Source organism: Callorhinus ursinus, unplaced genomic scaffold, assembly GCF_003265705.2.
Source record: "Callorhinus ursinus isolate GAN/ISIS: 27379988/994484 unplaced genomic scaffold, GSC_fseal_2.0 scaffold102, whole genome shotgun sequence".
Taxonomy (NCBI): Eukaryota; Metazoa; Chordata; class Mammalia; order Carnivora; family Otariidae; genus Callorhinus; species Callorhinus ursinus.
In genome coordinates, this window is record NW_027397164.1 from 183,354 (window position 1) to 210,175 (window position 26,822).

General features: G+C 51.6%; 1 protein-coding gene across 6 annotated transcripts; it reads right to left on the minus strand.

The window, feature by feature from the left end:
- Positions 1-5,652: 5,652 nt before the first annotated feature.
- MEOX1 (mesenchyme homeobox 1) lies at positions 5,653-26,822 on the minus strand. Of its 6 annotated transcripts, none has more exons than XM_073889114.1 (4): positions 26,701-26,822; positions 25,153-25,480; positions 8,596-8,768; positions 5,653-7,311 (listed from the first exon to the last, which is right to left on the minus strand). In XM_073889114.1, exons 2-4 carry the CDS (start codon positions 25,274-25,276, stop codon positions 7,189-7,191), a joined length of 420 nt encoding a protein of 139 aa, XP_073745215.1. In that variant the 5' UTR covers positions 25,277-25,480; positions 26,701-26,822; the 3' UTR covers positions 5,653-7,188. The 6 variants fall into 6 exon arrangements, with proteins under 6 accessions (XP_073745215.1, XP_073745213.1, XP_073745214.1 ...); XM_073889112.1 differs by having other exon boundaries at positions 25,153-25,673; positions 26,701-26,817; XM_073889113.1 differs by lacking the exon at positions 26,701-26,822 and adding an exon at positions 25,987-26,079.

Sequence of the window (26,822 nt, forward strand, 5' to 3'; positions counted from 1 at the left end):
ACTTCACAGAAGCATTTTTCAGCAGATGTTTTCAAGCACAAGTTCAGCAGGCCCCTGGGATGAGAAAACTGGGCTCAGAGAAGTTAAGTGACTTGATGAAAGCCACACAGTCAGGCCGTGACAGAGCCCGAGTGGGGCTGAAGCCCGTGGGGGTGGGGGGTGCGGGATGCGGGATGCGGAGCTGGGAAGGTGGTCAGGAGGAAGGGATCCCTCCCCCAGCAATGTAGAGGGCAGTAAAGGAAAGCAATGTGAAGGGAGCAAGGTCCCAGAGGCAGGCGGCCCTCGCAGACCCAGGCTGCTCTCTAGCCAGGGGTGCTGGGTGCTTTAGACAGGATTTGTGTTCCTGGAAACCTGGTTTTAAATCACTTTTTAAAAACACAAATAAAACCCATCCTTTACAGGCACTAGGGAAGCCTGCAGCTCAATGGAAGGTTGCAGCACGTTTTCTTCCATGCCACGAGGGATTCTGTAGAGACTTTTGAGTTTGCCCTACTGGATTTTCTCCAAGCGTGCTCAATCTGTGGGATGGTGGAGAAATCCCACAATGGGACTCTGGCCCAGCTGAGCACAGCTCTTCACGGGGGCCTACAGACCCAGCTGAGCCTGCTCCCTTCCCAATAACACTGGAGTTAAGCCCAGCCATGGGCCCCAGGTCCAGGGACAGGCTGGAATCCTGAGCCAGCAGCTCCGGTTAGGAAATTCATAAAGAAAGAGAAACTCTTGTAGCCAGGCCCACGGTGAGAGACGAGTTAGGTCATGTCTCTTTCTGTTCAATCGGATATTAGTCCCGACCCTGATGTCACCTTCAAGCTATTAAACATCACCCTCAGAAATGAGCGTGCGTTGCTCACAAGGCTCTTATCAGGCATGCCTCTCAGCTTGCTGTGGTCAGGGGCCAGGCGGTGATGCTGCTTCTTTGCCAATTGCAGGTCAAAGGGGAGAAGTTCGTTTAGACTTCAGACAGGACTCTGGGCTGGGAGTGGGGGGAGAGAGTGACAGAGAATCTCGGTCCCTTGGCCAGAATCAGAGATCGTTCCCTTGGGCCACAGAAACAGGGTAGGTGGCCAGTGTCCCTCTTTTGGGGCGTGGCATGCCGGACCTGGTGGGCGCAAAAGACCTGGACTGCATCAAACCAGCCCGTCTAACCCGCTTCTGGACCACAGCATCCCCTACGTCACGGGCCGTGTGGCCAGCAATGGGCACTCATGAGCTGAGAAGCCAGGCGATGCCTCTAGTTGAACAATTCCCTCTTCCAGCCATCTGTCTATGTATTCATGCACTCACTTGTCCATCCAAGCAGTGACTGTCTATTGAGCATATATTATGTGCTGGACATCATGCTGGCAGCTGGAAGTAAAACGGTCAGAGAAGCACATCCCCTTTTCCTCCCTCCGGCTTGGAGATCAGACCACAAATGTACATGCACAGAGCAAAGACAAGAATTATAAGTCGTGGCAATAGACATCAAGGAAGAAACACAGGTGAGAAGACAGAGACAAAAGGGTAGTCGTGGTCCGGGGATGATGTGGCAGTAGAGAAGGGTGTCAAGATATTTTTGAAGGTGTCTCAGGGTTTACAGCAAAGGGAACTGAGAGGGTGCGACCAGTGAGGGAAGGACCACGGGGACAGCCCAGAGCTGGAGACAACGCGATTGGCAATGGCTGCGTTGGTAATTATAAGGGATTACCTGGCACAGGGGCCTCTGCCTGGCTGGAGAATATACAGCTTTCAAGGGAAGGAAAGAGAGCCGCCCACCATGAGCTCTCCTGGTTACTGGAACTGTGGTGCTTTTGGGGTACAGATAGGAAAGCGCGAATCCCTGCCTGACACCCGTTGTTTTCTTTGCATAGAAGAGCCATCAGAAATGCAGGCATCCCAGGGCGCCTGGGTGGCTCAGTCCTTAAGCGTCTGCCTTCGGCTCAGGTCATGATCCCAGGGTCCTGGGATCGAGCCCCGCATCGGGGTCCCTGTTTGGCGGGAAGCCTACTTCTCCCTCTCCCACTCCCCCTGCTTGTGTTCCTGCTCTCGCTGTGTCTCTGTCTGTGAAATAAATAAATAAAATCTTAAAAAAAAAAAAAGAAGAAATGCAGGCATCCCTCCCAGGCCCCCGGCCCAGGCAGGTGGATTTCTGAAGCCCTGAGCCCCACCGAGGCCCTTTCCCCGGGGAAATGGATCCCCTACTCACTTCACTTCCTCTCTGCCTCTCTCTGAAGGGCAACTAAACACTTGCTTGTCCTTGATGCTCTGCTCTCTCAAGGATGGAGAAACCCATTCCTGAGAAGTTACTGTATGGGAGTTCTTGCTGTTTGGATTCCTACCAAGCCATCATCTCTGTCACAGTCGCTGGTTCACATCGGGGAGTCACCAGTGGGTGGCCTTGCTTCTCTTGTCCAGCTTTGTACCCGAGACAAAGCAGAGGATTTTTACTCACTTGAGGAGCGGCGGGTCCCAGCTACTGTTTGCTGGTCAATCAAATGGCAAAGCTGAAGTGTGGGAGGAACGCAGGGAGTGTTCCAAAGAAACCAGAAAACCCTTGATTGATGTGTGCATGCACCTCTAATTTCTCCATGAGACTCCCCTCAACAGACTTCTTAACTGTGTTCGTTGGGGAAATTTAAATTCTCACATGGAAAGAGACTTTTTTTCCTATTGATTTTAGAAATCAATGTTAATGCTGCTGCCTGATGTTGAAAATTAGTAGGGCCATATATATATATACATTAAAATGTGCTCTGTGTTCCTTTCTGGTAGTCCCTTTAAGTGCTCCTAGATGCCTAAGTCCTTGGAAGGGAATGAACAAGGAATAAAGGAGAGAAATCACACATGGGGCCAGCGTGTATATACAGAAGGGTGAGTGGTTTGCTGTCGCGGGAGCACAGAGTTTGTGGCAGGGGTGATGGGACGAGGTGGTAGAGGCAGGCAGGGGCCAGGGCATGGGAACCTTGGACGCCTGTGAAGAGTTTTGAACTTTATTTTGTTGATGATGGGACACCATTGATAGATTTTGAATCTGGGGTGACAAAGTTGGATTGTGTGTGTGTGTGTGTGTGTGTGTGTGTGTGTGTGTGATTGTTCTACAGGATGGACTTTGAGGAGTCTCAGATCAGAAGGAGGAGAGCTACTAGAGGCTTTCATTCAAGTGAAAGATGTTGACAGCCTGGACAAAGGCAACGGTGGCGGGCAGACAAAGAACGCAGTGGGAATGAGGAATACCTACACAGGAAGTGAAATGAGCAAGACCCAGTAATTGATCGGCTCTGCAAAGCAAAGCGGTATCAACAATGTGTCCTAGGTCTCCAGTATGTGTGAATGGGTAGGTTGTGGTGTCACCGACTAAAATGGAGGCTTCAGAATACAGAATATGGAGTTCAGAATATCGGGGTAATGGAGATTTTCCCTTAAATATTTTGAGTTTGAGATGTCTGTATTTACCCAGGTGGTATGAGCAGTAGGGAGTGGAATATGGAAACTTAAGCTCCCAGATCCCGGTAGGGGAGTGTTGGCCTGGTGCCAGAATGCCTGGATTCAAATCCTAACTTTATCACTCGTGGTCAGTGTTCACAAGGTGGTGTGGAAGTAACAAATGATCCTCATATCTAATGGCTTACAACAAACATTTCTGTCCCCACTGACATATGAAGGTTTGGCTTTGACTCTGTTCCACGTGTTACTCATTCTGGATCCCGGGCTCATGGTGGAATCCCCATTCCAGGCTTGTGCAGAGGGAAAAGAGCAATGGCAGGGACACAAGGACTCTAAAACTTCCGCTAGCCCAGGCACCTGGCCCTTCTGTTCACATTCTATTGGCCAAAGCCAACCACACAGACAAGCCTGGGGTCAATGAAGTGGGGAAGTACACTCCTCCCGTGGGAGGTACAGCAGATGACAACGATCGGGGAGGTACAGCAGATGACAACGATCGGGGAGCCATATTACCCTACTGGAGAAGGGAGGAAATAATTGGGCCCAATCATATGCTCTACCACAACCACTAACCAGCTATAAAACCTTGGTGGTTTACTCAACTTCTCCCTGCTTTGGTCACGTCATCAGTAAAACAGGAATACTGCTACTACCTCTTGGGATGGCTACATAAAATACTTAGAATAGTGCCCAACACAGTACAGAGTAAACGCTATATAAATGTAGGTGGATGGAAGGGAGGAGGGAATGGGGAGCTCTTTCTCCATGGGTATAGAGTTTCAGTTTGGGAAGATGAAAAAGTTCCGGAGACGGATAGTGACAATGGTTGTACAACAGTGGGACAGTACTTAACGACACAGAAGTGTATGTCTAAAAATGGTTAAAATTGGGGCGCCTGGGTGGCTCAGTCGGTTGGGCGGCCGCCTTCGGCTCAGGTCATGATCCTGGAGTCCCGGGATCGAGTCCCGCATCGGGCTCCCTGCTCGGCGAGGGGCCTGCTTCTCCCTCTGATCCTCCCCCCTCTCAGGTGCTCTCTCTCTCTCATTCTCACTCTCTCAAATAAATAAATAAATCTTTAAAAAAAATAAAAATAAAAATGGTTAAAATTTTATGTTATGCATATTTTGCCTCGATAAAAATCTTGTAGGTAGATGGGACCATCTGGGCAGAGCGTGAAGAGTGGAGAAGGCAGTAGGTAGAAGGCAGAAAGCTCGGGAACCAGCAGTGGGGGCAAAAGCAGTGGAGACAGAGAAGGAACGTTCTGGATAGACAAGGAAAAGCAGGAGAGGTCACTATCTTCTGAAGCCAGGGGAGTAGAGTTAGGAGGGAGTGTTGGAATGCTTGAGGTTGTCTGTTTTGCTTGTCTTTGAACCTGAACCTTCTCTTTGGCACCTTGATTTTGTGGGTCTGCTTTCCTCTGTTAGCTCCTGATGATGTCATTTCTGGTCAGTGCCCACGCTGGGCCCAGACTGCCTCAAGGCCGAATCCTGGCCTGGTCTCCTCTCTTGGCTCCTTCCATCCCCTCTCTGTAGCCAGTTCTATTTTGTCCATGGCTAACATCTTGGTGAGACAAATCTTTTTTAATTAAAAAGACATAAAATTGAGGACATTTCTTCTTGTGGCATTTTTTATTACTATTGATGTATATTGTTTTATCCTGAGACACAAAACCTACAAATTCTGAACTTAAAAATTAGGGGGGGGGGCACCTGGGTGCCTCAGTCATCCGGGGTACCTGAGCGTCTGATTTTTGATTTCGGCTCAGGTCATGATCTCAGGGTCGTGAGATCGAGTCCCATTCAGGCTCTTCGTTTAGCCGGGGGGGTCTCCTTGAGATTCTCTCTCTTCCTCTCCCTCTGCTCCCCCCCCCAAATTAGGGGTGGTTAGTTTATGGCCAAAATTCCTTTAGTAACAAAAGAATTCATCTTTTGCTTACAGAACTTCAATGATTTGATAAGCCGTAGGTTAGGGAAACTGACAGCTAACATTTTATAAGGGGGGATGACAATGCAGTTACAAAGGGCGAGCAACATAGTTTTTCCAATGATGACATTTGCACCCCCACATTTTGAAGAACCTAAAAGGGGATACCTTGATCTAAGTGATTTCTTCCCTTTTTTTTCTTTGTTTTTAGACATTATCCAGCTGATCACCACACGAGCATCAGAGGGTTGCCCACAGAGAGAACACGGTTCTTAGCTCTACAAAGAAAAAGGCCTGAGAACTACGCTCTTTTATTGATTTTATTTCTCCAAGAGTTTTCTTACTAAGTGAATTAACCTTGCACCGTTAACTTGACGTAATCTTAAGAAAATATATGAAATATGCTTTAGAAAAAATGACACGTGCTCTAACCAGCCATCTCGTTTGGCAATCATTTTCCAGAGCGGTTGTCCTTTCGGGATGGGGAGGTGGGGTTTTTTTTTTTTTTACATGTGAGTGATTAAATCTACACACAAGAGCTCCAAACTCTTGCTGACCTCCCTCTGCAACACCAGCTGGTGTTGGGAGACAGAGTACTGAGGCCAGCAGGGGTCTCTCTCCAAGGCTTGGGTCACCCCAAGCTGTTTGGCCATCAGTCCTGGAGTGTCACCCCAGAAGATCTGGGCAGTTCCCGAACATAAACTTAGCAGCTCCTCCCGTCATAACGGCAATCGTGGAACACATTGGAAGGGCTCAGATGCATCCCATGGAGAAAGAGGGATTGGTTTTTTGTCCCCATTTGCAGACAGGGTCCCTTGAAAGCACACGATACTTCTACTGCAGGGTTCCACATTTCTAGGCTGTCACTCACTGGGCTTAGTACGATCTCTTCATCCTCGGGACATGGGGGACACTTCCCAGCCCCCAACTCAATAATGTGAGCGTCTGGATAGGTGTTCAATCCCCAAACTGCGGATTTAAAAGGAATAGCTGCTCCGTGGCTCTGGGGCGCGGCTCAGCAGTCCCAGCTCTATCCCTGAATCGACTCCGAAGAGGCAGGTGCTGTCCTGGGTCCGTTCTTAGCCACGCAGTCAAGCCAGTGTGAACGGGCCCGTATGGGGACCACCTACACCAGGCTGTTTCTCCGACTGTCCCACTCCAGCCCGTGTTATAAACTTGCCTGCTCAGCCAACAACTTTGGGAGACAAGGACTGGGTTTCTGATTGGCAGCCGCTGAGTTTCTGTCCTCAACTCTCCTCATAATGATTCTCCCTGGGGTTTCGGGACAACTGAAGGCTCCCCAAAGCCTCAGATACGGAACCCAGGAAGGAAGGGTGGTCTAGGCTGTGTGTATGTGTTCCAGTCATTTCCTTCCTTTGGAGTATTTGGTTTCACAGGTCACTAGCTGGTCCCAAGGCTCCTCACCCAGCAGACCAGGTGGTGTCCGGGCCTGGAGGAGGGCTGGCTGGCGTCGGAGGGAGGGGGTAGCAGGAGAGGTGGGCAGCAGCTGAGAGACCCCAAGCAGCAGTGTGTCTGGAGCTGTTCCCAGATTCGCTTGGGTCCAGTCGGGCTTCTGTATGATTCCATGAGAACTGTGGGAAGTAATGGCCTTGGGGAAGGGGCTGCTAAGACAGAGCAAAACTGGAGAGAACTTTCTGGGAAACTTCAAGGCTCCCAGGGATGCTGGACAGCTTTGTGTTTAAGAGTCATTGCAAGACGTGGAGAGGTTGCCCTGGGAAGGGGGGTGGTGGGAGAAGGTGAAAGAGGGGTTGGGTGAGGACTGGGGTGAGGGTAGCTGGGTAGGGGGCTCAGTCCTCAGTCTTTCTTTCTTCTTGGAGAATCTCACTCTGAACTTGGAGAGGCAGCAGAGTCCCCATCCTCAGGGTCCTGCCCATTGGGGGAGATTGGCTGACCCCCTTTCACACGCTTCCACTTCATCCTTCGGTTCTGGAACCACACTTTGACCTGATGGAGGAAGCAAAGGAACCTGGTCATCAAGGGAGGTACAATTACCTCCCCATATTGATGCTCAAGACAGCAGTTTGCAGTTCTAGGGGCCCCAACTGGAACCTCCACTTGTCCTCTCCCGCTCCTCCAAAGGCACCAGGAATCAAGACAAAAGGGAGGACACATCAATCTGCCCAGAGACCTCTCTTGTGTCTCCCTGTCTTTGTGTCAGAGAGCCTGCCAGTCTGGGGACAGGGTCTAAAAGTCACTTGGCATTTGGCCCCACCTACTTTCACATGCCCCCCCCCCACCTCCGGTGTCAACACCTCCTCCCTCTAGCTTCTGTTACCCAGGGGTCTGGGAGCAGAGGATCACCAGCCTCATCCTGAGGCACGTTCGTAAAACACTTGTCAGTTTAGATAGCTCTGGTCTGCGTATTTTCTCATCTTAGCTTCAGCATTACCTGCAGGGTGGGGTCATGACCCTGGAGACCCAGAGAGGTCAGGAGACATGTCCCAGAGGTCACAGGGCTAGGAGGTGGTAGAGGCAGGATCTGAATCTTAGTTTTCTAAACCGAGCACTCTGGCAGAGCCCCTCATCAAGTGAAAGCTGCTATCAAATACCATTATTATTATAATACTTTACTCCATGTTAGAACGTGGGTGTGGGTGGAAGGCTCTGAGGGAAAACCCCAAACAAAAGGGCTAGGAAGTTTTTTTAGAGGTGTCCAGGAACCACCTGGGGAACTTACTAGAAATGCAGACTCCCAGTCCCACTTATTGTTACTGCAAAGTCACTCTCCAGAGTTATGGAATCTGCATTTGTTTTTTGAGTTTTAAATTTTATTTTTGAAGTAATCCATCTGTACACCCAGCATGGGGCTTGAACTCATGACCCCCAGATCAAGAGTCGTCTGCTCCACTGACTGAGCCAGCCAGGCGCCCCTTCGAATCTGCATTTTAAACAAGGGCTGAGGTGATTCCAGTGCACGCTTAAGTTTGGGAATAACCAGATCAGAGGTTCCAACCCTGGCTGCACGTGAGAACCACCTAGGGGAACTCTGAAAAAATGCTGATGTCTGGACTCTATCCCAGACCAATGGAAACAGTCTCTAAAGCCAGACATCGATGTTGTTAAACTCTCTGCCAGTGATTCAGGTAGAGGCACAGTTGAGAACCACTGGACTGGGCAGAGGGAGAAGAGAAAGGAGAAGGTTCAGGGAGGAGTGGTGGGAAGGTTGGGGGATGAGAGAGCAGAGGACAGGAGGGATGGCCAGAGGAGCTCGGGCCCCCTGGACCGCACCTGCCGCTCGGAGAGGTCCAGGTTCACGGCGATCTCGTATCTCCGAAGCCGGGTCAGGTAGTTATGGTGCGCAAACTCGGCCTCGAGCTCCCGCAGCTGCTCCTTGGTGAAGGCTGTCCTCTCCTTGCGAGCCTTGCTGCTGCCCTCGGGCTTCCCTCGGCTCTCCTGGTTGTCTGGGGAGAAAGCATCCCAAACAGGAACATGTGAGCCGCAGAGGTTCCCTTTCCTTTGTCCTTAAGAGTCAGGGCAGCGCAGCCTTTCCTGTCTCTCTTGTTTTTATTTTTTATTTTATTTTCTATTAAAGATTGTATTTATTTATTTGAGAGAGAAAGAGCGCGCGCATGAGCATGGGCAGAGGGGAGGGGCAGAGGGAGAGGGAGAAGCAAACCTCCACCAAGCAGGGAGCCTGATGCGGGACTCGATCCCAGGACCCTGGGATCATGACATGAGCTGAAGGCAGATGCTTAACCAACTGAACCACCCAGGCGCCCCTGTCTCTCTTGTTTTTTAAAGGATATTGAGAAAGAACCCACATTGTCCCTTTATCATTCCTTCTAGTGCTTTAACCCCCTGAGAACTGGGAAGTCTTCTGGCTCCCGGCCTCAGGTGCATCCACCCCCCACCCCAAACTTTTTTTTTTTTAAGATTTTATTTATTTATTTGAGAGAGAGAGAGAGAGAGCATGAGCGGGGTGAGGGGAAGAGGGAGAAGCAGACTCCCTGCTGAGCAGGGAGCCCGCGATGCAGGGCTCGATCCCCGGACTCAATCCCAGCATTCCTGGATCGTGACTCCAGCGGAAGGCAGACGCTTAAGGGCTGAGCCACACAGGCGCCCCTACCCCAAACTTTTTTTTTTATCCCCAAAGCACAAGAAGCTGCTCTTGGCTGTTTAATGATTTCTACTATCCAACCTCCACTCCCCCCACCCCCCATTTGACACTAGTAGTGGCTATAAGTTTGTGGGGCAAAGGTTCTAAAACTGAGGCTCTCTGTCCTCAGAGACATCACCATCACCTGAGAACTGTCAGAAATGCATATCCTGGGGCCTCATCCCAGACCTACTGAATCAGACATTCTGGGGGTGGGGCCCAGCAATAAGTCTTCAAGGTGATTGTGACACACGGTCAAGTTTACAAACCCCTGCTCTAAGACCTCACTTCTCAGAGGGTGCCATGGCCACAGCAGCAGGGCCCGGAAGTTGGTCAGACTTGCAGGATCTCAGGCCCTACCCATGACCTGCTGAATCAGAATCACATTTTAGCCGGATCCCCAGGGGAGTTGTGTGCACATGTAAATTGAGAAGTGCTGCTTTAAGCTTCTTTCCCACTTTGATAGCAGGAGGGGCCAAGTCTGGAAGGTTCTGGGCTCTGCATTAGACACAGCAGGAGCTCCATCATAGCGGCTAACAGGGATGCGGGGAGCAAACACCTTACATGTATCAGCCACTTAATCCTCCCAATAACTCAGCCAGGTGAGTTCTTGTATTAGCCCCACACTGTATAGACCAGAAAAGTAAACCCAGAGACATTTAAACAGTTGTTCAAGTTCATCTAGTTGGTCCAGCCAGTGACTGGCTGAGGCAGAAATCAAACCCAGTCAGTTTGACTCACATGCTGTTCAAATAAAATCCACGTAAGAAGGGGTTACAAACTGTAGAGTGCTGTACAAACGACAGGGACTATATGTTATTCCCCCCCCCGCCCCCCGCCCCCCAGCAAGCTGAGAGGCGGTTCTACCTTCACTTCAGTGGTGGAGCTGGGTGGGGAGGCAGCCCGATGGAGACCAATCACCCACACAATTAACAATGCCGGCCACGTGTCCGGTGAATGGCTACAGGCTCTAAAATTTGGAAGTCTTTCATTTCATTGTCCTTTTACGGACCCGAAGTCCCCGTGGCTCAGAGTTAGGTGCTTTACTGAAAGCGGTGCCCCCACCTTGTACCCCCTTAGGGACCTCATGCGTGCCCGGGTGTGTGTGGCGGGGAGTCCTGGTTGTGTGTGGGGGGGAGTCCCTGTTGTCGGGGGCTGGCCCGGAGGTGGGGGCTTTTAGACGGGTTTGTAGAGGGCAGGGAAGACCCCCCCCCCAAAGCAGCCACATTGCGGAGCGCGTGGGGAGGTGGAGACCCCTCGTCAGCCCTGGTCCAGTCGGGAACCTCAGCGCCCTGGTTTCCTTCTCCGCGGTTCCTTCTCCTGCTTTCCATTCAGTCCCTTGTGTTTCAGTTTCCAGGCCCTCCGTCCCCGCCGCGCAGGAGCCGGGAGAGGAGCTGGGGGTGGGGGGGAGGCGGCTCGGTGGGGGGGGGGGCATAGTAAAGCGATCGGGGGTGCCCCTGCGGGAACCGAGAAGGCGGAGGGGCGCCTTCCCCCCGGGGGCTCCCCTGTGCCCGGCTGCCCGGTCTCGGGGGTTGGCCACCAGCGGGGCGCGCCCCGAGGCAGGAAGGGGCGCGTCCCACAGGCTCGGGGGAAGGCTGGCCTAGACCCCTCCAGCGGGAGCGGGAGCGTGGGCTGGAGGGAAGGACGCGCAGCACACCCCCGGCCGGGGATCCCCAGCAGTGCGCCGGCCTTGGCTGCCACCGGCCCGGGAAGGGAGGGCAGCATTCCCGGAGCACATCCCGGCGGGCAGAGACCCAGCTCATTTCCTACCCACTCCTGTCCCAGGGCTCAGGGTGGTTCCCAGCCCTTCCCTTTCACGACTGAGGGGGTGTGAAACCAAGATGACTCGTGTCAAGGTTTGAGGCCTCCATCTCCTCGCTGGGGGCCTTTGAGGAAGTCACTTCACCTCTCTGGGCTTCAGTTGCCTCATCAAGAAATTGGAGAAAATAAAGCACCTACCTCCCAGGGTTACTGGGAAGCCTGGACCAGCTCTTGTGTGGGGAAAATGCTTTTAAAACTTTAAAGTGCTTGAACAAAAACATATTCTTCCAATTCTTCCACTCTGAGAGATGCCATCTGAGGGGCTGGGATAGTACCAGCTGTGGTTTCTTGAAGGCTTCTATGTTCTCAGATCCATTTAATCATTTCCACAAAACACCCCTAGGAGGAGCTACTATTATTGTCCCCTTTAGCATCATCAAGTGGAGTTGTGTGATAATTTGATTAATAGTGCTCTCTTTCTCCCCCCATGGATGAAACTGCTTTTTCTCACTTGTTCCTGTACCTGGTACGGTACTTGCTAAACATTTGCTAGATCCAACCCAGTATTCAGAGGAGGAAGCAGCCTCAGAAAGGCGCAGGAACTTGCCTGGTGTGTCCAGCAGTTTGGTGGGGGGCGGGGTGCAGAACTGAGATTGGGACCCAGATTCATCTGACTAGAGGTGCAGTGGTCAATGCTGGCCTCAGTTTCTCCATCTGCATCTGGCAGGCTCAGGACTGGACCCAGAGTCTCCCCACCCAGTGCTCCTGGAGGCCCTGTACTGGGTTGATGCCCTCACCCACACTCCCCTTCTCCTAGGCCTGTTTAGGGGCACACGGGCGCCTATGAAAGCCCAGAAAACAGCCCACTGTCTCCAGTCCTGCACCTTAGCCTCCCAAGAGAGATGAGGGGAGGTAGGGAGAGGACCCCTTTGAGCTGATCTTGGACTGGTTACTGGGCCCCTCCCTGCCCACCTCCTCACTGTCCCGAGGTAGGCGCTGGGCCTCAGGGTGGGAAAGAAGAGGAAATGGGACAGAGGAGCTGGGGCCGGGAAGTCAGTGAACCTGGGGCAACAACCGCGAAGGGGGTTGGGAGAGCAGCACCCAGAGGACACCTGCTCATCAGCTTCTCAGGGAAGAAGGCCTCTCATCACTGTTAGAAATGACAAGAGGGCCTGAAGTATGGGAGGCTAGCTATGGCAATCAAAGTGGAAGTTCTGGTTCTCTTTGTTCTGCAACATTGTCATCAACATAGAAAAAGAAGGATGAAGACAAACCGGGAGCCATTTCTGGCTGGGAGGGGGATGGGGGTTAGTCTGCCCGCTCACATGCACACTACCCTCAGGACAGTTTGATCCCAGGAGAGTACACCTTCGATGAGGTGCCTGCCTCCTACTCTGGGCCTCAGTTTCCTCATGGGGAGGAGCACGGGATTGGACTGGTGTCAGAGTCCTTTCCCAGTATGCAGCCCTGACATCTCTTCTCCTCTTCCTACTCTCTCTCCTGTTAAGAACCCCTGGCCTTGAAATTGAGGCCCCCTCCGGTTGCAAATATTCTTGTCTGGGCTCCTAGTTCCTCCCTTCAGTCAGATCTGGAGTCTTGCTGTGTGCTCTGTCCCCAGGCCCTCCCCGGCCTTCCCAAGGTCTTCAGCTCACAGGTCAGGGCTATGCCAGGGAGTTTCTGTCTCCCGCTGATGTGCAAAGCTCCCCAACCCGAGCCAAATGGAGGAGATGTGTCTGAGGAGCCCTTGGAGAATCTGGGCCTGAGCAGGCTCCAAGAAAGAGCTCTCTGACCTTGGGCAAGTGTCTCACGTTCTCTGAACTTCAGTTTCCTCCTTTGCAAAACAAGAACAGCTACATGCCCCATGCTCGGAAGGCTGCCGAGAAGGTAAAATGCTGCGGATACCGCGTGTTAACCCCGAGCACCGTGCCCGGCGCACTGGTGACCCTCCGTCCGAAAGAACCGTAAGCACAGGTTCCCCTGGAGATATCACTGCAGAGGTGATTCACGGTGGAGGTTCGAGAAGACGTTTGTCAAGCTAGCACGTCTCCAGAGCTGTGTGAAAGGGATGCCTTCCCAGCGTCTGGCCTTTTAACTGTTTTCCCTTCTCCGCTACTTCTCTGCGTCTCTGCTTGGGTCTGTGTCTGGTCACTGTTATGTCAGCCTTCCAGCGGAGGTGTGAGTCCAGGCACAGGCACTAGCACGGACCAGAGTCACATCTCAGGCGTCCTGGCCCTGCTTCTCTTTCAGGGGCAGGGGTTCAGAGGGAGGAGGCTGGTGCTCAGCAGGCTGCCTTCTGGGGCTCAGGAGGAGCAGCTCCGTCCTGCCCCAGCCCCTGCGCGGGACCCTCCGAGCCAGAGCCGGCTGGCTGGCCGGCCGGGCCGTGTCAGGGCCGTCGTGCCCAGAGCAATGCAAACAGGATGTATGTGTGATTGCGGTCTGCACCGGGAGCTTTTACACCATCCAAGGTAAATTATTTCACAAAAAGCTGTCAGTTTTGGCAGGCCTTCCTAAAGTTAGCAGACAGCTTTATCGGAGCCACAAGGAAGTTCAGACAGACTCTGGGGAGCACGGCTTTTTGGAGGCCTGTATCCCTACTCCCAAGTTGTCACAGCGTTTTACATAAATTCCTATCCAAGACCAGATAGAAAGTCACATGCGGTACATTCAAATAACACTTCCGCAGTTGACAATGGATCTCTTTTCCCCAGAGGTAAACGTCTTTGGGGCTTGCATATATACTACGGAATCCTAGACCAGTAGTGCCGGAAGAGGCTTAGAGCTGATCTCTGGGCACCTTTCCATTTTACAGCAGAGCCTAGAGTAGGCGAGAGAGGGCCTCAAGATGGGGCTGGACTGCAAACCCAGATTTCCGTGACAGGAAGCTATTTCCACACATCAGGCCGCTTCCTGTTGTGTCCTTTACGTATACTGTAGGGTAGGTAAGGTACACATCAGCCCATTGAACAGAGGAGGAAATGAAGACCCAGAGACTAAAAGGCTTGCTGGAATTCCCCGGGACCACTCCGGGGCTACCCTGGGAGGGGGGTGGCCAGCATGAAGGCCGTGCTCACCCCAGGGATGTGTCCGTGTGCGCGTCGGGGACGCGGAGGGGGAGGGGAATCCCTGGGGCATAATGTCAGCAGGCGAGACCTTGGCAAACCCTCTGAAAACGGTGTCTGGGGCTTCCTGGGCTGTCACAGTGCTGGCCTTTGACATCCTTGTTAGTTCTGATACTTTCAACTTCAGGAGGAGTCGAAGCCCATCAAAATAGACAGGACCCAGATGGAACCAGCCCGAGACCAGTTGGGCATTTGCATCCAGGACCTCCCTGGCTTCCTTTCTCGTTGGGTCCCCGTGAGGCCCACCTACCTCAATGTCTGGGCCCTTAGTCTCTCCGGTAGGTGACCGAAGAGACATGGGGAGGGCTCCCAGCCTTTTTGAGGAGCCCAGCAGCGGGGCTGGGGAATTCGAAGTATGTTTGCTGGGAGAGAAGCAGATTCTTCTGGAATGGAAATGCCTGGTGCTACAGTAGTCTTTGCTGAGGGACCCCTGTGGGGTGGGGGCAGTGAGGCTATGAGGTACGAGGGAGAGTGGAATGGATGGGCAATGAGCTGGGGTGTGGGGGACCGTGGAAGAGGGGAGCAAAGAGGTGAAGGCAAAGGGAGGCAGTGGAAATGAGGGCGGGGAGCCGCAGCAAGCCTCTGAGATGGGTTGGGGGGAGGCATGGGCAGCTGTGGACTTCGTTTGTGTTTATACGTTCCAGATGTCGCCCTCAGCTGTCACCAAAGGAAGTGTGGACTTCAGGACCAGGCCCCACTGCTCACACTGTTCCTCCACCACTGTGTTCAAGGAAAACAGGGAAAACACGAACTAGAAAATGCTGGGTTAGGGGGCGGGGGAGGAATCCTGGCCAGATGCCAGGGAAGCCCAGCTCAGTGAGCAGAAAGGGCACAGGGGGGAAGGGGTTGCCTCCCGGGGCCTGCAGGGACCTCGAGTCCTGCCCTCAGAAAGAGCTGCTCTGCCTCTGGGCTCATCCCCACCTCCCTGGGCCCAGACGCCCTGACTTGCTCAAGCCAGAGAAAAAGGCGAGTAGGGCGGGACTCCTGAGCCCCTAGCCTGGCCGGCGGTAGGCAGGGCCGAGGCTACCTCTCCACTGACCTTCTTAGAGCCCAACGGCTCTTTGGGCCCCTATGTCTTAGGTGCTGGTCAGAATTTTGCTGCTTTGGTGGATACTGATTTTCTGCAGAACTTCCAGACTGTATCTGGGTGGGGCCTGAGCGGGCTCGGTCATGGGTTTTGTGCTGATGCCTCTGAGTTCAGACAGTGGCTAAGGGTCCTGATGGGGTCCCCAACCTCTGCCTGACAGGGGGCAGGAGCTTTGACCAGGAGGCAGGAGGCAGGAGGCAGGAGGAATAGGGAGTTCCTGTCTCTCCTTCCACACTGGCCACTCTGGCTTCTAAGGCTTCTTCCTCGCTGGGGGTTCTGGGGTTGAGTTGGAATGAGAGGGGCTGCCGCCACTGTGGCCCCTCAGACCACACCCTGCCCAGCACTGCAGTGACCCTGGACCAGTGAGCCTGCAGACACAGGCTGGCCCAGCTGGTAGCAGCCTTCCGAGGCCCCCTCTGTCCTTGGGTCCCTGCCTTGCCAGGCTTTGAGCACAGGCCACCTGGGATGCCGCCAGGATCAGGGAAGATTTTGAAAAGAGGAGGGCTCCTCTGTGGGTTTGGGAACAGTGGACTGAGGGGCTACCAAGTGCTGGCTGTGTCTTTACATCTGTGATCCCATCTTGTCCCATAGCAACCCTATGGTGTAGATACCGTGGTCATTTTTCAGAGAGTGGGACTCTGAGGTGTGGGGCTCGCCCGAGCTCACGCAGAACGGAAGCTGTGGATGGGGACTCAGTCTGGGTCTGCCCTGTCAGTGCACTTGACATTAGCCCCTGAAACCCGCCCCCCTGCCCTGCCCTCCCCCCCTTTACGAGGCTGCAGCCCAGCAAAGAGGGTGGGCATGGATAGGAGATCACCCAGCATGGTACTCAGTGCCCCTCTGCTGACCCAAGTGACACGGACGTTGTCCGTGTATTTCATTATCACCTCCTTTCCTTCTTCCGCTGCCAAACAGCCCACTGCTTTAGATACATTCCTAAAAGTGTCTCTCCCTGTAGGTATAAGATAAGCATGCAGGGATCTGTTTGTAGCCAGAAACGATGCTCTGAGTGGGAAAGCTGGACGGGCCAAAGGGACCTGGGGCCAGGAAAACTCTGGGGTCGCGCACCCCTGTGAGATGCTGCTTTTCACTGGAGCATTGGTGCTGCTGCTGGAGCCTTGTCCTTGTCCCTCTGCCTCTCGTTTATGGGCTGAATTGCCTCCCCTGTGAATATGTCGACGTCCTGGGCTCTGCGTGGCTCAGTCGTTAAGCGTCTGCCTTCGGCTCAGGTCGTGATCCCAGGGTCCTGGGATCGAGTCCCGCATCGGGCTCCCTGCTCCGCGGGGAGACTGCTTCTCCCTCTGCTTCTCTCTCTGTCTCTCATGAATAAATAAATAAAATCTTTAAAAAAAAAAATATGTTCAAGTCCTAACCCCCAGGACCTCAGAACGTGACTCTATCTGGAGATAGTATCGTCCAAGGGATGATTAGGTTAAAATGAAGCGCTGGTTAGGGTGGGCCCTGATCCGATCTGACCGGTGTCTTTATAAGGAGAGGAGACTGGGACACACGGGGAGATACCGGGGGTGCCCACACACAGAGGAAGGACCGAGTGAGGCCGTGGCAAGAAGAGGACCATTTGCCAGCCAAGGAGAGAAGCCTGCAGAGAAACTAAAACTGGCTGACATCTTGAGCTTTGACTTCTAGTTTCCAGAGCTGTGAGAAAATAAATGTCTGTTGTTCAAGCCGCCCAGTCTACGGTATTTTGTTTTGGCAACCCGGGTGGACGAAGACGCCCCCCTGCCCCCGCCCCCGATCCTCACAGCTGGTGCTCATCCACTAAGGAGGGGGAGCAAGGCCAGGAGGGGTGCTTGGCAAGGCTGATGCTAGTCCACAGGAGACCTCTCTGCAAATTAGAAAAAGGTGCCCTTTCCTCTAGACCGGAAACATAGCCACGTGTCCCTAGGACAGCTGGGCCCTCTAGCTGCCCAGCCACAGCCGGCCCCCTTAACTCTCCTGCCATGGGGTCCACCTCATTGCTCAGCCACAGCAGCCGTGGTGGCCCTGGTACTTGGGAGCTGACCTGAGTACCCCATGGGGAATCATGCAGAGTCAGCCTAGCCTCCATATGTGGCTGTTTATGTGTCTTTCTGACCCCAGCACCGGCCTTGATTCGGGCTGGTTTTACGATCAAAGTTGGGCTCTCTGCACACCGTTTCATGAGTGAGACTATAAAAGTCCTGATGCATTTTACAGAAGGACATCACACATGGTGGAAACCCTCAAGCCAGCCAGTGGAGGCCCTCTCAGAAAGAAGGGGAGAAAACGAATGAATGAACACCAGGCTGTAATGGAGAGTACTGATCACACAGGGAATGAGCTCCTCCTGGAGTAAATGCTCCAGTAGGTGCGAGGGAGATGGCATAGGTGAATCAGATACCATCCTGGCCCTCCAGACACTTCAGTTTTAGGGAGAAAAGCAGTCATATGCTATAACTCTGGATGAAAGGTAAACTCATACTCAATGATGAAAGACTGAAAGCTTTTCCTCTAAGATCAGGAACAAGCAAGGATGCTCATTATTGCTACTTCTAGTCAACATAATACTGTAGGTCCTAGCCAGAGCAATCAGGTGAAAAAATAAAAAATAAAAGGCATCTAAATTGGAAAGGAAGGCGTAAAATGATCTCTGTTTGCAAATGACATGGTCTTGTATATGGAAACCCCTGAAGATTCCACAAAAAGAAAAAAAAACCTCTCGGAGCTAAAGAATGAATTCAGCAAAGTTACAGGATAGAACATCAACACACAAAGATCAGCGGCATTTCTATCCACAAACCATGAACAATCTGAAAGGGAAATTATGGAAATAATTTACATTGACAATGGCATCAAAAAGAAAAAAAAACCCACTTATGAATAGACTTAACTAAGGAGGTAAAAGAAATGTACACTAAAAACTCCAAAACATTTTGAAAGAAATGAAAGACGACACAACAAAATGGGAAGACATCCTATGTTTATAGATTGGAAGACTTAATATTGTTAAAATGTCCTTATGACTCAAAGTGATCTACAGATTCAGTGTAATTCCTATCAAAATCCCAATGGCATTTTTTGCAAAAATAGAAAAAATTTCAGAGGACCCTGAGCAGCCAAAACAATCCTGAGAAAGAGAAACAAAGATGGAGGCCTCACACTTTCTGATTTTATTTATTTTTTATTTTTTTATTTTTTAAGATTTTATTTATTTGAGAGAGAGAGAATGAGAGAGAGAGAAAGCACATGAGTTGGGGGGAGGGTCAGAGGGAGAAGCGCAGGGAGCCCGATGCGGGACTCGATCCAGGGGCTCCAGGATCATGACCTGAGCCGAAGGCAGTCGCTTAACCAACTGAGCCACCCAGGCGCCCACACTTTCTGATTTTAAAACATATTACAAAGCTGCAATAATCACAACAGTATGGCATTGGCATAAAGTCAGACCTAGAGAACGATGGAACAGAATTCTTATGAAGTAAACCCTCACATATATGGTCAAATGATCTTCAACAAAGGTGCTAAGGCTACACAGGGGGGAAAGGACAACCTTCAATAGATGATGTGGGGAAAACTGGATATCTACATGCAAAAGAATAAAGCTGCACCTTCACCTTACAGCATATAAAAAAATTAACTCAAAATAGTTTAAAAGGAACCGGGGTGGCTCAGTTGGTTAAGCGTCCGACTTGATTTGGGCTCAGATCATTATCTCAGGGTCGTGAGATTGAACCCTGTATTGGGCTCCACGCTGGGCATGGAGTCTGCTTAAGATTCTCTCTCTCCCTCAACCTCTGCCCCTCCCCCACCACACACGTTCTCTCTCTCTCTCTAAAAAAATAAATAAATAAAATAGTTTAAAAACTTAAACACAAGATCTAATACTATAAAACTCCTAGAGGAAAACATGGGGAACAATCTTCATGACATTAGGTTTGGCAATGATTTCATGAATATAACACCAGAAGCACAGGCAACAAAAAGCAAAAACAGAGAAATGGGACTACATCAAACCTAAAGACAGGGCGCCTGGGTGGCTCAGATGGTTAAACGTCTGCCTTCGGCTCAGGTCATGATCCCAGAGTCCTGGGATCGAGTCCCGCATCGGGGTCCCTGCTCCTTGGGAGCCTGCTTCTCCCTCTGCCTCTCTCTCGCTCTCTCTCTCTCTCTGTGTCTCTCATGAATAAATAAATAAAATCTTTAAAAAAAACAAAAACCTAAAGACATCTATGCAGCAAAGGGATCAACAGCAGAATGCAAAGGCAACCTATAGAGTGGGCAAAAATATTTGCAACCCATATGCTGATAAGGGATTAATATCCAGAATATATAAAGAACTCCTACAAGTCAACAACAAAAGTCAAACAATTCAACTGCAACATGGGCAAAGGACTTGAATAGACATCTCTCCAAAAAATATCTACAACTGGCCAGCAAGTCTATGTAAAGATGCTCAACATCACCAAGCATTAGGGAAATGCAAATCAAAACCATGATGAGATATCATCTTATATGAAAAGAGTAGGGGAATTCCTCAAAAAATTACAAATAGAATTACTGTAGGATCCAGAAATTCCACTTCTGGGTATATATCCAGAAGAATTCAAAAGCAGAATTGTGAAGAGATATTTGCACACCCATGTTCATTGCAGAATTATTCCTAATAGCCCACTTGGAAGCAACCCAAGTGTTTGTCCATCAACAGATGAATGGATAAAGAAAATGTGGTCTATGCCAACCATGGAATAATATTCATCCTTAAAAAAGGAAAGTCTGTTCTCTGCTACAGCACAGATGAACCTGGAGGACATTATGCTAAGTAAAATAAGTCAATCACAGAAAGACAAATATTGCATGATTCCACTTATCTGAAATTTCTAAAGTAGTCTAACTCTTTTTTAGATCAGTCTTTAATAATACTTGCTATTAAAAGACAAAGTGAGAAGGGTTTATCTTTGGCCTAAAGTTACTCTGTGTTCTGTTTAGATTTACTCCTCATCCAATATCATGGTACAGTCCCACATTAGCCTTGCTCTGGCCACCACCCCTGCGAAGCCTGGGGCAGACTGGCAACCTAAAGTAGTCTAATTCTAAGAAACAGAACATAGATCGCTATTTGTCAGGCCTGGGGGAGAGGGAAAAGGTGAGTTGTTTTCCAATAGATATAGGGTTTCAGTTTTATAAGATGAAAAAGTTCTAGAGATCTGTTGCAGGACAATGTGCATATAGTTAATGCTACTTTACCATATGCTTAAAAATCAGCTGGAGGAGCACATGACTCTTGATCTCGGGGTCATGAGTTCAAGCCCCATGTGGGGTGTAGAGATAACTTAAATAAAGAAAACTTTAAAAAAATTTTTTTAAATGATCATGATGGTAAATTTTGTGTTATGTGTCTTTTATCATAATTTTTACTTATTTACTTTTTCAAAGATTTTATTTCTCAATAATGTCTAAACCCAACGTGGGGCTCAAACTCACGACTCTGAGATCAAGAGTCACACACGACACTGACTGAGCCAGTGAGGCGCCCCTGATCATCATTTTTAAGGAGGAGATTTCAAATACAAGATGTCCCATGGTAAGAAATCTCAGAAGAACTCCTTTATGAAGTTATGAGCTACCTATTTAGAAAATCAGCACAAGTTCTAGTGGATACTAAGACTTGCAACTTTTTCAACGGCTTTCACTGCAGTGATGCTATGGGCAAGCGGAGCCATACACTTAAAAAAAGAGAAGAACGATCCTTGGAGAGGGTGGCTTTTGAGCTGGATGTTAAAATAAGGACTTCCATAGGCAGAGGAGTGGCGGGGGGAGGGATGGAAGGGAAAGTGCTTCAGCGAATGGGGTTGAGGGGAGAGAAAAGCGGGGTGTGTTTGTGGGGCAAGTGAACCCCATGTGGCTCGTGGCAGGGAGGGTAGAGGTGGGAAGGCTGGGTGGGGGGGCAGGGGGGCGCTATGGGTGGCAGAGAGCAGGTGGGAGAAAGGGGCCGATCTGGGGAGGGTTTTTAAACCTCAGGAGAAATTGGGAGTTTGTGTGGCTGCACAGGGGCAGGTGGGGATCACGTCTTGCAGGGGAGAAATCAGGGAAGGATAAGCCTGGGGAGGCACACGTGTTGGAGACGAAGGAGACTGACAAGCCGAGTCTGAGGAAGGCAGAGGGAGTACGTGAGAGCACCAGTGAGCAGGGCTGAGCCCAAGCACAGGGGGCTCTCCCTGGCGGGCGATCGGATTCACCTGCAGCCAGGCGGATCACGCGCGACCTTCCCTTGAACCCCGCCAGGAAATCACCGAGAAATCCCTCATTCCCATAAATTAAAGACGACCACGGTAGCCAGACAGATGGACAGATCGGGGGCAAACAAGAGTGGCCTTGCAGCTGTCCCTGCCAGCAGGGCTCTTTGACACCCCTGGGCCAGGGGCTGGGAGTGTTTGCAGTGAGATAACATCACACTGGTCTCCTAAATCAGTTCTGTGCTGTGAACCAACAGAAGGTCTCTGAGCAGAAGCCAGGGACCCCTGCTTTCCTCATCATTTACTTGAGCAAATCAGCTCCACTTCCAGTGGGAATGACAGGGGAGCAGCTGGCGCTGGCCGAAGGAGAGGGGAGACTAGAGAACGTTCCTCTTGAGACGAACTTTCAGTAACTTTCTGTTGCTGGAGCCTCCTCGGCCTGCTAGTACAGGACCCTTTCGCCAAGCACACCTCATCCCCCAACCTCTCCAGCAGGTCTCTTGGTTCCAAGCTCCTAACTGACGACAACTGGATTTGAGGACCAGCAATAATTGCAAGGAGTTCCCATGTCTTATACCCCAGATTCAGGAATTTCTGAGTCAGCGTATTTGGAAAAATTCAATTCCATTGACCACCCCCCCCCCCCCCCAACATGTTCTGAAGTCTGGTTCTGGAAATATGGGCCTAATAACACAGCTGCCATTTATTGAACCCACATGCCAGGCACAGGGCTGATCTCACGGATCACTGCCTTTAACCTTCACAGTGACTGTAGGGAAGGTACTTTGGTTCGAATCCCGTTTTACAGCTGGGAAAATGGAGGCCCCAGGAAATTAAGAAGTTTTCCAAAGTCCCATGGTTGTGGTGCTGACATGCCAACCTGCCGGCCTGCCCGTGAAGAACTATGGAAAACACATTTCCGATCGATGGCTGGTTAACCTTCAGAGACAGCTTAGCACGGGCCAGGGTGAGACGTGTGAGGCGCTCACGTTGGGCGCAAAATGCAAGTGGTGTCAAACCCCTCAGTCATCAAGTGGAATAATATTTTTAATGCAATGTTTTAAGAAATCAGAGTTAATGCAAAAAATCCATGATGAACAAAACATCAAAAGTTTAAATAGAGACTCCACGAGGTGGCTCGGAATTGGTGGAGTGGGATGGGGGTTCTTTGTGGGTTTGTCTCTTGGGTTCCAGATTCCTAGGGTTGGTTGGGGGCCTTGCTCCTCTGCTTTTCCCTTCCTTCAGGCTCTTACGAAGCTAATCTTTCCTGCCTCCGCCCTCTCCAGTTCAATTCCAAAGGAAGGCTCAGGCAACTAGCTGGGACAGAAAGATTCTCGTGCTGAACAGAGAGCGGGTCTGGAACCCCAGAGAATGAATGAAACTCAGCTTGCTGTGCCCTGCCTGACTGCTGCCGTTGCCGCTGCTCCTGAGGGGATGCGGAGGGGGAGCCCAGGACCGCTCCTGGATAAGAACTACCCCCGCGCCCCGAAGAGTTGCAGGACATTCAGTGGAGGGAGTCCACGTGCTCTTGGGATGGCCAGCTGCTTGGCACGTGAGCTCGCTCCCTAACGCAGTGCCACAGGCCACGACCCAAAGGAAAGAAGGCACATGTGGGGCTTGCTGGAACGCAGAATGATTGTGCCTAAGCCCAGTCCTTTGCCTGTGCCTTCCGGTGCCTCGGCTCCCAGGTCCCTGGAAAGTGTCTGGATATGGCTAAGGGAAGTGTGGGCAGAGATGGAGGAGCTACGGGGCAGGCGCCCCCGGCAGGGAGAGCTCTTCAGCCAGGCGCAGAGCCAAGTCGCTGAGAGCCCCTCGGTGAGGAGAAGCAGAAAGTGCCCCATCTCGGCACATCTCCAGCAGGGGCTAGGAAGAGTTGAGGATTTAACCAGCTGGGGACTTAAAGGGCCCTCCTATTAGGCTGTGGCCATCCATTGTGAGCACAGAGAGGGGCTTCTTTAAGCGTGGAGACCAAATATTTCAAAATGAGGATTATGCTTGAAATCTGCTGAAGGGTGTGGGATTTGGGGTCTGAGGTCCAGGGTTTGAGCTTGATCCCGGGGTTACCAACTGTCCTGATTGGCCCCGGGGCCGAGGGGTTTCCTGGGACACTGGACTTTCAAGGCTAAACACAGAGAAGTCCTGAGCCAATCCAGATGAGTGGGGTGCTCTCTAGACCCCATTGTGTCAGGGTCCTCCTCAAACTCTGTCTCTGCTTTTCCACACGTACAGCACAGAGATACTGGTAAGACCCGCTGTGCTTAGTTCGCACAGTGGTGGGACCCCAAAGAGCTAACGTGTGTTTCCTGCAGCACCTTGAACCCCCCTCTCTGTCCATAGCACATCCACTGCCAGACAGGCATCTGCAGGCCTCTCCTCCCTCTTAGTCTGAGCCCTCTGCGGGTGAGAACTCCATAGTCATCTCTGCAACCCGCCCCCCCCTCCCCAGGCCTTGGCCAGTGCTCCGCAAAGAGAAGATGCTCGGGAAACCTGTGCTACGTGGAAAGTGTTCTGCAAAATCAAAGCACAGAGTGTTCTCGTTGGTTGGTTGACACTCTCGTTTTCTGCCCGCCCCTGGTTAGCCCTGGGAGAAAAGTTCTCTATGGGTTCAGGAGGACACGGGGGGCAAGGTGGGGACAGGGAACCAGACAGAAGGTGAATGGGCGGCACGAGAAACCAGGAGGGTCCCATGGAGAGATGAGGAAACCAGTCCCCACCACAGGGAGGAGACGGACAGGAGCTGGGATCTTAATAAGCAGGCCGTTCCATCCTCTGGCCTCTGGGTCTCCTTGGCTGCCTGCCTCCCTGACTTTCCCAAGGCTGGTGATCCCTCAGGAGGACCCTTCGGGGAGGGGAGGGAATGCCTTCCCTGGGGGTCGCCCAGACCTTAGCACGCGGAGCTGCCCTCTTGGCTCAGACACGGGCAGAATGCTAGACACCTCGGGGGCAGTCTGTCCCAAATCTCTGCACCCCATCTCCTCTTCGCCCTTGCCCCTCCCATCCCAGCCGTCTGCTTCTCTGCCTCTAGGATCCTAGAGACAGAGGGTCCTGGCTCTGCTTGATGCCCTGGGGTCCCAGCGTCCGTCCTAGCCCTCCAAGCTCCCATCTCATCTGACTCCCCCGGTGAGCAAGCCCTTTGGCTCTGGGACCATTTGGAGCCTGCTGGGGCTCGGTGGGGAGAAGCATGACCTGGAGGCAGCCCAGATGCAGGAAAGCCCCTCTCCAGCCCTTGCCAGCCCGCAGCGAGCCTCCATCCCATGTGTCCTCCCAATCTCTGTGGATCTTATTTCATTCACTTGCTGGCATAACCTTCCTGGGGTCTGGGAGTGCTGGGGGCACAGATACAGCCTCCATGACCAGAGAATCCTAGAACTCTGAGTAGAAGAAACCCCAAAGGCAACTCCTGCGTTTGGGTAGATTAGATAATATCGTTTGCAATTCATGGTCAGGGCAGCTCGACTCATAGAGGGCAAGCAACCTAGCAAAGGAACGCTCAGCTGCTCCTCGGTCACATACCTGGACTCTCCTTTTTCCGTCTGGTTGACTTCTTCTCTGTCTCATGGGCAGTGCTCCCGAGGACTTCGTAGTCCTCACCTGGGCCTCCCGTCGTGTCCACCAGGCCCGGGCTGTTGGCCCCCATCTCCCCGGAGCCCCCAGCTGGGCCCGGGTTGAGCCTGCGCCGGGCCTCGGAGACAGGGAAGTTCCAGTCCGGGGGCTGTGGGAAAGCGGGGTGCTGCTCAGTGAAGAGGCGCTCCTCCCGGGGAAGGCTGTGTGGGGTGGCTGCCAGGCAGGAGGCCGAGAAGTCGGGGTACGCTGCCGCTGCTGTCGCCGGAAAGTCTGGTTTCTGGTGGAAGGAGAACGGTGTTGGCGGGTAGTGGGGCAGACCTGAGCCCCCAGTGCCTTCTGCGCGGGGATTTCGAAGGCAGCCCCAGCCCGGGGCTGGGGGGTGGGGGCTCCTCATGCAGCTGCTGGCCACGGGATCCATCTGCGTCTCCTGCTGCGCGCGCCTCAGTCTTTTCAAAGTTTGGATTCTTACACTTTGTTTATATTCAAATTTTTTAAAAATGCAAAAAAAAAAAAGATAAATAAATAAATAAGAGAGGGAACGATTCAGCAGAAAATTCACCCTGGGAACCAAAACAAAAACCAAAACCAAAGTCTCCTTCAAGTATGCACACGTGTGACCAGCTACACGGATGTGTGTGCACACACCTATGTCAGACTTCAACTCCTGGCTTCCTGCCTGTCCCCCCGCCCCCCCCACCACACCAGCCCGCCTATTGGGGTCCCCTGGACGTGTATTTGTCGCCGATGACACTAAACATTTTCACTGTCGCCACCCAGACGCACCAGCTGACGAGTGCTTGTGTTGGAGCCCCGGGCGAATGCCTGCAGAGGGCTGGCCCGGGGGCTGTGAGACACACTTTTAAATCCTGCGGTGGGGAGAGAGTGACAAATTTCTGAAGTGAAACGTGAGAGAGGAGAGGGAGGGGTTAAGCAGCACACACACGGTCCCCTCCAACCAAAACCCGAGCAGGCAACTATTAATCATCAGAAACCTTATATGCACATCTAATGGGATTTGCAGATGGAGACTTTTAAAGAAACATGGTCTGTATTTCTTTTTTTTTCATTTTAAGGAGCGAGAGCAGCAGCACACACACCACTTCTTTAATGTGCCTCTTCTACGCTATGAAGTTATTTTATTGCACAGTTAACAAAATGCCCCAAGTCTTGGATTTGGAAAAAGCCTTAAGTCAGATCCAGAATCCGTCAAGTGCCAAATTCCAGGGAGTGAAGCAGGGAATAAGTGCAAGAGACAAGTTTGCTGATTGCATTTGATTTAAAGGCCCTTCTACTGCTGCTTGCAAAGAGGAAGGTGGATTAAAAGAAATCTTTTTTTTTTTTTTTTGCAGGTCTCAGCGGCCCACTAGGGTCTGTAGCATAAAGAAAGACGCACTCCAGAAAAACATTATTTCTCTCAGCCCAAAGCGACATTCTCACTTTCTCAGTAACTTAAAAAAACAATCAGATTCTTCCTTCCGTTCTTTAACCCCGACTTACATGCCAATTAGCCACACTCTTCTCTAGGGGGGTTTCAAGTCGTTTTTCTCCACGGCAAAGGGAAGGCTCTTAGATAAGGTTCTTGAAGTTTCTCCAGGCCCCCTCACCTCCACCCACCTGCT